The 13,094-nt window shown below is 53.3% G+C and overlaps 1 protein-coding gene across 10 annotated transcripts in view; it reads left to right on the top strand.

Moving 5' to 3' along the window:
- The first annotated feature begins 4,375 nt into the window (after window positions 1–4,375).
- The window catches only part of DOT1L (DOT1 like histone lysine methyltransferase), a 72,171-nt gene continuing 63,452 nt past the window's right edge, over window positions 4,376–13,094 (top strand). For 9 of the 10 annotated variants that reach the window (XM_041467156.1, XM_041467149.1, XM_041467150.1 and 6 more), the window contains exon 1: window positions 4,376–4,575. In XM_041467156.1, the coding sequence (XP_041323090.1) occupies window positions 4,495–4,575 (81 nt within the window). In that variant the 5' untranslated portion in view covers window positions 4,376–4,494. Of the gene's footprint in view, window positions 4,576–6,249; window positions 7,275–13,094 lie in introns of those variants that run through there. The other variant, XM_041467152.1, reaches the window with a different exon arrangement.

The raw sequence follows: 13,094 nt of genomic DNA, 5'->3' as shown, positions 1-13,094 counted from the left end.
CAGCTGCCCACTGTACACTCTTGACAGGGAAAAATCTCTTTTCCAGTGCTACAGGAGCAGAGTTGTGTGCACAGAGCTGTGCAGAGCTTCCCCATTCCTCCCTATCCAAACTGGTTCATCTGGTGGTGGCAAAAAAAAAATTCAGCTCTGAATTGTGCCAGCCTGGAGCCAGGAGCTGCAGCCAGGGGATGCAGCAGGACCAGCACACCTGGGGAGGAGATGGGGACCTCTACCCCACAAACCCCCACACTGGAAAAATTCAACTGCTGCCGATTTGGATTCTTGATTCTCTGGAAGGGCTAATGCTGCAGGTCACTGTCTGGAGTCCCTGGAAAATCATCAGCCTGTGGAACCCTGGCAGGACCTGGCGTGTCCTGGTGCAGAGCAGAGAAGAGGTGCAGGAGAGCACAGGGTGAGTGGGCAGAGAAGCAGGGAATGGTTTGGGTTGGGAGGAGCCTTAAAGCCGTCCAGTCCTACCCCTTGCCATGGCAGGGACACCTTCCACTGTCCCAGGCTGCTCCAAGCCTCGTCCAGCCTGGCCTTGGGCACTGCCAGGAATCCAGGGGCAGCCAGAGCTGCTCTGGGCATCCTGTGCCAGGGCCTCATCACCCTCACATGGAGGAATTCTTTCCCAAAATCCCTTCTAACTCTGCCCTCTGGCACTTGGAAGTCATTCCCCTGAACTGTCACTGCATGCTCTGGTCAGAAGTCCCTCCTGAGATTTCTTATAAACCCCCAAGGCACCTAAGAAAGCAAAAATCTAGAGCTGTCCAAGGCAACAGAGTGGCTCCCAGCTCTCAGGGATTCTCACATCTCTCAGGGGTCAGTTCAGCTCACTGAACCAGCAGAAAACAGGGCATTGCTCTTCCTTGCTTCCCTCTCTTCTTCCAGATGTAAAACTCAGAGAAATCAGTGAAAAGATGTCCTGATTCAGGCAGGTGCTTCAAAAATGACCCACTCGCCGCTACCTGCCAGGAGACATCAGTTCCAGCACTGAACCCCTGCATCGTGGCCAGATGGTTGGGACTCATCTGGGAGATCCTGGAAGCTTCCATTACTATTTATTAGCAGCCCAGGAGCCTGCTTGGGCCACACAAGGACTTGGACGACAAACTGATTAAAGACCAACCTAACGAACTCAAAGAGAATTCTTTAAATGGAGCCTGCTGTGCCTTGGAGAACTCCTGCCATGTCTATTTATTTAAATTTAATGGAATTTTTGTGGTAAGCTAATTAAAAATGAATTGATTATTTAAGAGGCAGTCAGAGCAGTTTAAGCACTGCTGACTTGATGATTTTAGTGTTTTCCTTAGAAAAGCGTTCCTAGCAATGGAGCTTTCTGCACGTACAGACGTTTAAGGGGGAGAAAAAGGATACAAAGAGGGGAGTGCATGGGTTTGGAGCCAGCCTTGGAGCAGTTTCTGGATAAGGGAGCAGCCGTGGGGACAGGAGCTGGGGCACATCCCAGCCCCCACCACAGAACTGTGCAGCTGCCCCAAATAAACAGCTCCTGTCTCTGCTGAAGGCAGAGACCTGTCAGGAAATACAGGTGTTAAATAATGTACAAAATCCCTGTGCAGGGAATATCCTGCTCTGGCATTCGCTGGCTCTGGATGCATTTCAGGCATGGTGCATTCCCTGCCTTCCTGAGGAGCACAGGGCCACAGGCAGTGACCCCATCCAGGACACCAGTTTGCAGCCCAGACACTGGATGTCTCCATGCCACATCTTAATCCCAAAGGATCTGCAGAGGTTCACTGAATACAGGAGGCTTTGCCAGGCCCTGGAGCCACATCCCAGAGCAGGAGCAGAGTGGATGTGATGGCACTGACACAGGGGCACCAACGCTGAGCTCCATGGCCCCCAAGCTCCCCAGCATGACATTTTCTGCAGCACCATAAAAGAATGATGGGATTAATAAACTGGGGACAACAGCCAGGAGAGCCAGATGGCAAAAGCATCCTGCCCTGAGCTGTGTTTACTTGTCTTTGGCTGAGAAAGTGAGGAACCGCAGGGGGAAAAAGTCCCAGTCCACACTGGCATGGCAGGGCAGCAGCTGCCAGCAGAACTTCCACCACCAGTTTGATGGAGAAGGACTGGTTTTCCTCCCAGGTGCCAACTGGCTCTGCTGGACCTGGCTGCAGGTCAGAGCTTGGGCTCAGCCATGCCCAGCTGGGTTATGGGCACTCCTCAGGATGCTCCTGTCCCGCAGGGATGCTCATCCCCAGCAGACCCTGGCTCCCAGCTGCTCTTCCAGCCCTCAGATGGAGCATGGCACCCGGCACGATGTCATTGTCCCCTGGGCCCCTCGGCAGTGCGGTGTGAGCAGAGGGTGTGGGTGCTGTAGTGGTGCTGGGTGCTCTTCTCTTGGAGTGCAGGACAGGGTGGCAGGGCCCCCAGATGTCCCTGCACCCCAGGGCATGCGCATGTCCCGGGAAGAGGGAAATTATCACCCCAAAGGCTGTGAAGGAGGAAGCTCCGGCCTGATTTTATCGCCCAGTTGGGCACCTATAGACATGCAAACGGTGTCACCCTGCCCTGCGGCCACCTATAGACATGGAAAACGATGTCACTGAGCCCATCACCGGCCTTTGTAGAGATGCAGCTCCCAGCCCCCACCCAGGACACTTCCCGCTCCTGTCGCTGCCCGGCTGGGGTGCACTCAGCCCTACTCCCAGGTTACACCGTGTTGTAAGGCTGTAGCTGCCGCCACACAGCTCCCGATGCTGCTCTCGGCACACAGTGCTTGGTGCCTGTGGCTGATGGACCCCGTGCCCATGTCCCTCCATCCCCGTGTCCCCCTGTCCCGTTGTCCCCTTGTCCCCACTGGACACTGCTGCGCACAGGGCTCAGCTCTGCTCCCCCGTGCCAGTAAAGCTCCTCCTCGGAGCTGCGGAGCCCCCTGCCCAGCCTGGCACACACACCCGCGTGCAATGGGGATGCCCCGTCTGTGCCCCCACGCGTGACACACCCCCACGATTGTGACTGTGACCGTGTGGCACCGGGCAAGGCTCACAAGTCACTTGTGTGCAGACTTTGCACCAGGAGCTTTGGGGGCTCCAGTGACCCATGAGCACAGCCTGGCCTCACACGAGTGTGCCAGCCCTGTGTCATCACGAGTGTGCCAGCCCTGTGCCATCATGTGTGACAGCCCTGTACCATCATGAATGTGCCAGCCTTGTGTCCTCTTATGTGTGTGCCAGCCCTGTACCATCACGAGTGTGCCAGCTGTGTGCCATCATGTGTGCGACAACCCTGTGCCCTCACATGAGTGACAGCCCCGTGCCATCAGGAGAGTGCCAGCCTTGCACTGCCATATGAGTGACCCAGCCCTGAAAGGCCACATGAATGTCCCATGCCAGCCTGGTGCTGTCACACAGCGGGTCCCACCCTTGCCTTGCCACACGTGTGTGGCACCACTGGGTGCCATATGCCACCCTTGCTGTGTCATGATGGGGTCCCAGCCTGGCACGCCCTGAGTGCCTTGTGCCAGCTCCACGCTGTCACATGGAGGGTCCCAGCCTTGTGCTGTCATGGGTGCTCCACCCTCACACAGACCCTGAGTGCCATGGCCACCCTCGCCCCGTTTGACATGTGACAATGTGGCCCATCCTGCTCCCATGTGCCATGTGCCGCCCTCACTCTGTCACCTGTGTCACACCACAGCCCATCCTGCTCCCATGTGCCACCCTCTCTCCATCACACACGTGACAACATGGCCTGTCCTACTCCTGCGCCCATGTGCCAACCTTGGCCGTGTGTGTCACGCTTTGTGCCACAACCTGTTCTGCTTGCGTGTGCCACACTTGCCTTGTCACATATGTCACACCACAGACCCTCCTGCTCCCATGTGCCACCCTTACCCTGTCACACATGTGTGACAATGTGGCCCGTCCCTTCCTGTGCCCATGTGCCACCTTCGTGCCATCACACACATGTGACACTGCAGCCCATCCTGCTCCCGTGTGCCAGGTGCCACCCTCGTCCTTGTCACACGCGTGTCACTGCAGCCCATCCTGCTCCCGTGTGCCAGGTGCCACCCTCGTCCTTGTCACACGCGTGTCACTGCAGCCCATCCTGCTCCCGTGTGCCACCCCGGCCCTGTCACACGTGTCTGACGCCGCAGCCCGTCCTGCTCCCGTGCCGGGCGCCACCCCTGTGTCACACCGCCCTGTCCGGGGGTCCCGTCCCCGCGCGACCCCCCCCCCTTCGGCCGCGCGCGACCCCCGCCCGCCTTCCGCGCGGGATGGGGGGAGGGGGCTGCGGGCGCGCGCCCGCGAGAGGGCCGCGGGAGCGCGCGCGGTGCGGGGGCAGCTGAGGACAGGGGGGAGGGAGGGGAGGGAAGGGAAAGGGGGGAGGGACCGCGGGGCCGCGCGCCCCCCGCCCGCCGCACCGCGCCCACGCCCCCGGCCCGGCCCGGCCGCCGCACCCCGCCCCGGCCGGCCCCTCTAGCATGGTGCGGGGCCGCCGCCGCCTCGTCCTCCGGCTGCCGACATGGGCGAGAGGCTGGAGCTGCGGCTGAAGTCGCCCGTGGGAGCCGAGCCCGCCGTGTACCCCTGGCCGCTTCCCGTCTACGTGAGTATGGCCCGGCCCCGCACCTGCCCCGCGCCCTGTCAGCGCCCCCGGCCCTGCCCCGGCCCTGGCACCCGCCGGGCGATCCCTCAGCGCCGGCCCTTCCCGGGATCCGTCGGGATGATCGCCCCCCGTGCGGGAACCCTCCCGGAGCCCCGGCCCCGGGTGCCGCCGCTGCTCGCCTGGAAGTCAAATCCCCAATTTCATTTTATAATTGGTTGACTAAACCGAAGGGCGGGGAGGAGGAGGACTGGTTAATGAAAAGTTTTCGTGTTTTCCTCGCGCTGGGCTCGTGTAACTGGTTAATAACCGGTGCTGCTGCGAGCGGGGTGGAATCCAGAGATTCTGGATGGGGGAATATCGCTTAAATTATGGATGGCCTCGGGTGGTCGTGGGGACCCCAGGACCAGCCGCACAGTGGGAATAAACAGCGGCCAGCAGCGCTTGTGGGTCTGGAGGCAGCGCTGGTGTCTGGGGCTGCCGCCAGTTCCCCTCCAGCCGTGCCCTTGGAGCTCCCCTTTTATTTATCCCGAGTAGAATTCCAGCCAGCCGCAATCCTCGTGCTTCCAAATAAAATGTCACTTGTCCTTGCTTAGCTACCGAGCGGCGTTTTTCCTTAACTTGCCTGACTTTCTCCCGAGCCCGGACGAGCGATGTGTGACCTTGATAACAATGTCCATGTTCAAATTAGTGACAATCCCACGAGAGGCCAAAGGCTCCGGGGAGGGTATTTTTGGATGTGTGTAGGTTTCCTATCAACCCCTGAGCAATTTCTCTCCCAAACTGCGTGTAGCCCCTCGGAGCACAGTTAGCAAAGGCAAAACGTCTCTATATGTTTACTTGGCGCAGGCACTGTTGATTATGCCTGCGTTCCAGGCTGTGCTGTTGTACGTGAGCTGTTTCCCGGCGAGAACACGCTGGGACGCACAGGCTGGGGCAGCTGATACTGCTGATGTTGTTGCTCGCTTTGGCAATCGCTCGTGTGTGAGTGATTAGGAATATATCGCTCGTGGCAGGGGGGGACGGCTGCCTGCTCCTATCTGCCGCCTGCCTTTCGGGGCTGCTGCTGTAGCCGTGCTTTTCCAAAACATCCTCCATGCAGTGCTGTTCCCGGCGTGTCTCCCAGCACACACTGGTTAAACGCAGCCTTTCCTGTTTGGGCAGCTCTGTCAGTGTTGGCGGGCGCGCGCTCTGCTCAAATTGTCAGAAACTGAAAGTACAAGCGATGACCGGGTTTGGTTTTCCTCGCCAAATATTAACTCGTGTCCCCCCTCTCCACCCCCCTCTCCGAGCGGGTTGTGCGAAGCGGAGGTTAAAGATTACGCGGGATAGGGATTGTTCTGGGAGGGAGAGATGGTTTTATGTCTGTTCACAGAGATTCCTACGGGCTTAAAAATCGAAAAACCTAACCCCCCCCCCCCTTTATTTTAAGTGTGTTTTGCAGCATGGGAAATAAGAATTTACTTGATTTGGGAAAACTTGAGCAGCTGGTTTTGAGGATGACAGAATAAATATAATTTCTTCTCAGTTAATCAGAAATGCGGGTGGTGGTGGTGGGCGGGGGGGCGGTTTGTGATCCCCCCATGTACTGAGAAATACCACAAACCCCAAACATCCTGCCCTTAAACCGTCTGCTTGGCATCGCCAGCCTTTCCAGAGTGATTCCCGAGTGGATGTTTCACCGGAGCCGAGCAGCATCGCGGCCCGGGGAGCTCCGGGGAGCGCAGCGCTGCGGCGCGGCCGAGGCGTGCTCGCACACACGCACGCCCCGGCGCTGGCCGCGGCTCCGGCTGAACCCTGGGGCTCTGCAAACAAATCCCTGTGTCCGTGGCAGCGCTTGGCCTGCTGACATCGTGCTCTGCTGAACTGCAGCCGCGCTTTCCCCGCGCTGGCGCGGCCCGAGCTGCCGGGAGAGCTCGGCTCGCTTTGACGTAAGCAGAACATTTCTTAGTTTCACCGCCCGTGGTTCCGAGGAAGCAAGGTGGGATAGCTGAGGGGAGGGAAAAAAAAAACAAACCCCGCCACGCTGATTCAGGGAGTTTTATTTAGCAGCGTTCTGGTTGCTTCCTGTTGTACTCTGTGTTTTCCGAGGAGAGCTGTAGGGAAAGGGAACGGGAAACTCACGGTCCCGGCAGGTTATTTTTGGTGAGAGCAGCAGCAGTGGCGGGGAGTCATCTTTCCCAACATCCGAGGCTCTGTAGTGTGAACCTGCTGTGTGCCCGGGCTCCGTGGTGTGATGTAACCCTGCCTTGAGTAACTTGGCTATTTTTATGCTCTTACTACATCTTAAATTAGCGGCGTCAATGTTGGTGCGTTGAAGGCTGGTCTCTCCTATTAATGGACGCCTGGGTTAATACCGTGTCTCTTTATTGCTGGGCTGCTGCTTATTTCGTGTGTAATAGGAAAAGTGGGGTCTCTCCAGACTGCCGAGTCCGGATAATAGCCCGGCTGACAACCCGGCGCTTGTTGGGATGCTAAAAGAGCCGGGGAGGCTGATGTGAAACATGTATTTCCCTCCGAGTCTAATTAGGGCCGTGGGAGGAGAGAGAGCGGCGGCGGTGGTGCAGCTCCAGCCTCCCACTGGCTTCCACACAAAACTGAAAGTGCGGCTCCTTCCCCCGCCTTCCGCCGCCTCAAAGGAAAGGCCACGGTGCCCTAATGAAGCCGTGGTGAGCCGTGCTGGCCGTGCCACACTGTGATGAGTAAGTTGAATAGTGCATGGTGAGTAATCTCTCCTCATGACTCACAAAATATTTTCTGATGTTGACCTCTGTTTTTGTGACTGCCCCGCTTAATCAGAGCTGAAGTGAGTGTACTCTTTTGTGTGCTGGTTAACTCCTCGGCTCCCACGTATCTGCCCCACTTTTTGCTGGTGCCAGGTTGTCAAGAGACCCAGGGATATGGTGTTAAAATTTTAATTTTAACACTACGAAAGATACAGGCCTGGATAAAGGAAGTATTTGGGTGAGAGACGAGTTAATGGATATAACTAGTCTTAAATAGGCTACTGCTGGTGGAGGATGGCATTTTCAGTCATACTTCGTGTTGCTAAGCATAACTTGGTACTCATCATTTAGATCTGAAGGGTATGAGGAGTGAAGTCCCCTTGTGTAGTTTTAAGACTTGCAGTTTTTAGCTTTAGTTTTTTTCCCCGAGAATTTTTCCTAAAATGGTTCATTCTCTTGTCTCTGACTTCTGTTGTAGTTAAGTTTGAATATGGATTAGGTTTACATGTGGAGATTTTTCGTTTTATACCACAGTAAGGCCTACCTGATCTGTGAGGTGTCTCAGGTTGTACTTTGAACTCCTGACAAGTTCCTGTCTAGAATGGCAGGCTGTTGTTGTGTGTGCAGGAGGGAGAAAGGGGTGGGGGTGTTGTGGGGTGGATCAGCTCTACAGTCTGGTCTGGCAGGGTTCTGCTGATATGTCTGTGGCACCAGAGAGGGATTGCTTGCACAGAGAGCTGAGTAACAAGAGGTTCAGAGCTGCTGGAGCTGATAATTGTCCCCAAAATCCATATCTGCTGGGCTGCACCCTATTGCAGCAGAGAGTTGGTGAATGTGGAAAAGCCTGTTTGCAGTGTGTCAAAGAGTGGAAGGACACTGTGCTTCATTCATTTGCTCTACTTAAGGCGGCCTGCCCTGCAGGTTGGCAGTGCTTGGGCACAGCAGGCACAGCCAGCTGCTGAGAGAGGCCCTGCCTGTGCAGGGCTCTTGTGCCACCGTGTCCTTGGCCCCACTGGCTGCAGGTGTTCAATGGGGTGCAAGTCCCTTCCAGGTCCAGAGTGAGCCATCTGCCTGTTGTGCTGTGATGCCTGCTGGGTGGCATTCCCATGGAAGGCCTTGCAAGTGTTCATGTGCATCAGGTTGTTGTGGGTTGTGTTCCCCTCTCCCTGTTGGACTTGCAAGGGCCAAGGGACTGAGTTGTGACAGCCCCTGGGGATTCCAGTAAGGCTGCACTCTGTGTATAGGATCACAGAATCATGGACTGGTTTGGCTGGGAAGGGAGCTTAATGCCCATCTTGTTCCACCGCCTTCCACTGTCCCAGGTTGTTCCAAGCCCTGTCCAAGCTGGCCTTGGACACTTCCAGGGATGGGACAGCCACAACTTCTCTGGACAACCTGTGCCAGGGCCTTCCCCCTCTCGCAGAGATCAATTAATCTTCTGCCCTAGTTACCACATGATAATACAATTTTTTTTAAATCTGTGAATTTTATTCCCTTCTTACAGCCTTTGACTCTGTCCCAGGAGGGGACAGTCCTGGTTGTGCCACTGTGCACATCTTACCAGGGTGAGGTGCCTCTGCCCTGAGCTGCTGGAGCTTAAACCTCTAAATCGGCACCTGTGATGAGAAGTCTGGCTTGAATAATTAATTTATTTGTGTTCCTCCTTGTTACTGCTGACTTTCCACTCAGCTGTGATGGCAAGAAGATTCTCATTGTCTAATTGAATGTTGTCAGAGGATCACTCTGCACCTGGAGGTGTATGTGTGTGGCTGCTACTGGGAGTAATGGGATACAAACTTCTTACTACTATATTTTGTACAGGTGGGAGGGTGCAGGGTGTGGGTTTCATGGTTTTTTTTTTGGTTTTTTTTTTCCCTCTACTGTCGAGATCCAGCTGATACCATTCTGTCACCAAAGGAATGTGCTGTGCAGGGAGACCTCAAGGGCAGGGAGTGTTAATGAAAATCACAGCCCGGGGGGATTGTCACCTTTGAAATTAAAGATCAACGGTGGAGATGAATAACAAACCTTGTCTGAGAATTTAATCCTCTTTTTTTTTTTTTTTTTTTTTTGTGCGTGTCACTCAGCTTTCCTGGGAAGAGTTTCTGTGATGCCTGGCTTTGACTTCCCAGGCATCGAGGCAGGTGTGAGGGTGCCATAGAAGGGTGCTGTAGATGATTTTGGTAAGGACCTAAAGAGGAGCTAAATTGTTCCCTTGGGGCTGGAGCTGTCCTGCTGCTGAGGGTGGTCCTGTGATGCTTCCCTCTGCCACAGATCCATCCCCTGGAGTCCTTATTCCATACCCCGCTGCCATCCTGTGGGATGAGCTGATGGAAAACAGGTTTTGCACGTGCTCCTGGCTTTTCCATGGGACCAGCCTGTGCGGGAGGGGGAAGGTGAAGCCCCCCTGATCCTCCCTGCGGTTGGGAGCGTCGGTGCCCGTGGAGCTGTGTGTGGGGCGGCTCTGGGAACGGGATCGCTGGAAATATCTGGGCTGGAAAAAAATGTTGCAGTGTTTTCAGAGGCGGCCCCCCGCCCTGCTCTGTGAAATGTGAGTCAGGTTCTGCCCGGGGCAGCCGGCTCTACAAAGGAGGCAGAGGAGGAAACTGTTGCTCTGCCTTTGCCAGGCAAAAGCCTCCTCACCCCCTTGAGTAATCGCCCAGAAATTCGGCAGCCGTGGCTGAGTCCGGGGGGGTTTTCCCTGTTGCTGCAGCTTGTTGGGAAATGCTTGTGGGGATGACTAATCACTTAGAAAAAGCTTGTCTGGTGAAGGAAAGGTTTGAACACTTGAGCACAGTTCCGATTTCTCAGCACCTCTCTCTCTCTCTCTGCCTGCCCTCCCCCGTTGTAAAAACACCTGGAGTGGGGAGAGCACGCAGCGTGAAGCTGGGAAATATTGACTCAGTCATTTCAAAAGCACTCGGGTTTCTCTGCTGCCCAGCAGATCACAGAGCTGGCACAGTTACATCATTTTTCCTGCTCTTTTCCCCAGTGCCAGAGGGACTCAGGGATGTGCTCTTGGGGGGCACAAGAGCCCTACAGCGTTAATTGTGCAGCACGTGGGCAGCACAGAAGAGCAGTTTCCTTCTGGGCTTTACCCTTTGAAGTAGGACTTGCCCTGAGTGACAATCGGTGCTTGTTCAGTTCTCAAACTCCTTTGTTCCAAGCCCTGACCCGTTGGATACAAGATAAATCATGAGTTCAGTTAACAGACTTTTTTTTTGCCCAGTTTGAAAAGTGAAAGTTGGTCTCTTGTCTTGCATCTTAAAGACCACACTAGTATTTATTTTTTTATATAACTGATTTATCTGAAAGGCAACTGTTGAAAGACAGAGTAGCTGTCCAAGATTGCTTGTTTTCCCCCTTTCATTCATCAACAGATGAGTGAGGATTAATGTTCCTGTTCAGGCCAAAGTTCCAGCCCAGGCAATTCAAATTTATCTACCTAAAAATTCACCCATCAGCTCCAGTTGGACACAGCACTGAAAGCTTTCAGTGTGCCAAGGGAAATCCATGCCCCCACATGCAGCTCCAGCTCTTGTCCTTCATGGCAGCCTTATTATATATGGAGATGATTATCCTTTCAAGTCTCAGATACAGGACTGAATTGTGTTGCCTCTGGGAATTTAGGCAAAATATCTTACCTCTTGGTATGTGAGATTTATGGGGGATTTAATCACCCTTCTCCCCAGACATCCATATGTCTACTTTTGTACTCTTCCTTCTTTCTTTTCCCCCTTTCTCATTGATTTGCTTTTTTTTTTCTTCCTGCTTTGAGTTAACCTTTAACTGTGTGATTAAGATTTTGCACTGATCAACACAAGGATCAGGGGTGGGGTGAATTTTTTTTTGTCCCTTGCAGTGTCTTTTATCACAGATTGATAATCATAAAGTGTCTCAATGTATTTTTGCTTCAATTATTTTCTCCTTCCTAACAGAAGGATCCACAGAAGGAGGAAAAGTTCACGTTAGGGATTGTGAACATGTTTACTTTCATGGTAATTATTAAAGACAAAACTAACTCTGAAGAGGAATGAGAAATAAAACTGAATAGAAAAGTTGGCCACATGCTGCTAGAGCTATCGAATCAAGTAGGGACTATTTTTAGAGCATAGGAAGAGGGTGAGTATATTTTACAGCAGGAAATGATGGTTTCATAGATAGGAGCAGATCAGCAAATAACGAAAAAGTTCCTGTTCAGAGTATTTTGGTTTGTTTCATTTCACGAGTGAATGAGAATTTTCTAAAAATTTACACTGAAAGGACTTTGTAGTGTTTGATGAAAAGTCTAAGGAACTACTGAAGACAGATAAAAGAAGCATTGGAAGACTTTTCTGAACCAAATCCTACAGAAAGTTCTGAACTAAGTTTCTTAGTAAAAATGAATGGATTTTAATGGTGTTTCTTATTTTCTGTGTACTGTGAAGGCCAGTTTCCTGAGGTTATGTCATTAATGTGTCATTTACTTTTTGGAGCTCAGCAATATTATTAATATTTGACACTTATAGAATTCTAAAAACTGTGAGCTTTTGAGGCTTCTCATTCATTCGTCAGTGGGATTCCCACTGGGCTGCAGGTGGTTCCCTCTGGTTCCCACATCTGTTGGCAACAAGACCTGGGAGATCAGGTGCTGCCTCTGGGTGGCCTCTGACCTCCAGAGCTGGGTTTGGAGTCTTTGTGGATCTTGGCTTCCACCCCTGCTCATTACAGCAAACAGTCATTTGAAATTCTGCAATCTGTGAAGAAAGCATTGTGATATTGTAGGGTCATTTATAAGTCTTTAAAGTAAAATGGCTTGTGGAAATGATTGGTGGCTGGAAGTTGATGTCTGCTGTTGAGAGCCTCCACTGGATCACTGCTCTGCTCCACAAGTTGAAGCTTATAAAGGAAAACCCATTTATATTCTTGGTTTGTTTTTTTTTTTTTTTTGTACCTAACAAAACTCCACGCCCAGTGAGCTTCAGAAAGAGTACAGGATTTTACTGCTAATTTCTGTTATCTGGAATATTTATGTGTGTTAAGTAGGAGCAGAATTTCTGAGCTGTCCAAGACTGAGTTATCTTTACAGAATATAAAGTGGTTATTTAAGCTGTTGTCTCACCAGTTTTCCCTGCAGGAGATGGGGCTCAGGCTGTGCCATGAGCTTCCTCCGAGGCTGTGGGAAGACCCTGGGCTTGAGAAGGAGATGGTGGCTGCTTTCATCACCAACAGTTTTGGGGCTGTGTGTTGATTCCTTCCCTTGGGTTCTGTGTGCAGGGTTGTTTCTGGCAGTGTGGGTGATCAGAGATGCCTTGTGCTCTCCTGTACTGCAGGGTGGGTATTCCCTGCCAGCACAGCTGTGGCTCCTGGGGGGGTGCAGCTTTGCAGCTGGGACATCTGCAGGTAGAAACAACTCTTGTCATCTCTGTTCCCTTGTGCTGAGCTGCTCTCACCCTTGGAGCAGTGTTTGTGAACTGGGCTGGTTGAAAGGGAACTGAGCCAAAACCCCACTAAGGTTTGGTTTTAGTTCAGGCCTCCCCTGCCTTTGCTGCATGTGAGCACAGGCACTGCTGGCCCAGAGCAAGAGGTGACTTTGGGGAAGTGCTGGCAGGGCAGGTGGCTGGGTGGGGTTAAACTGGCTGTGAAATGGTGGCAGGGCTGCCTTCCTCTGCTCCAGGGAGTGAAAGCCCAGCAGTTCCCTCTGTCCCAGACAAGCAGTGCTGGGTTCTTGTGCATGTGGGATCACTGCAGCATCTGCCCCCTGCCTGCAGCTGCCTTGGTGTGAGCAGGGTGTGCCACTGCCTGAAACTCACCTGG

Source organism: Pyrgilauda ruficollis, unplaced genomic scaffold (genome assembly GCF_017590135.1).
Source record: "Pyrgilauda ruficollis isolate IOZ18807 unplaced genomic scaffold, ASM1759013v1 scaffold200, whole genome shotgun sequence".
Classification (NCBI taxonomy): Eukaryota; Metazoa; Chordata; class Aves; order Passeriformes; family Passeridae; genus Pyrgilauda; species Pyrgilauda ruficollis.
This window is presented reverse-complemented; position numbering and strand designations above follow the sequence as displayed.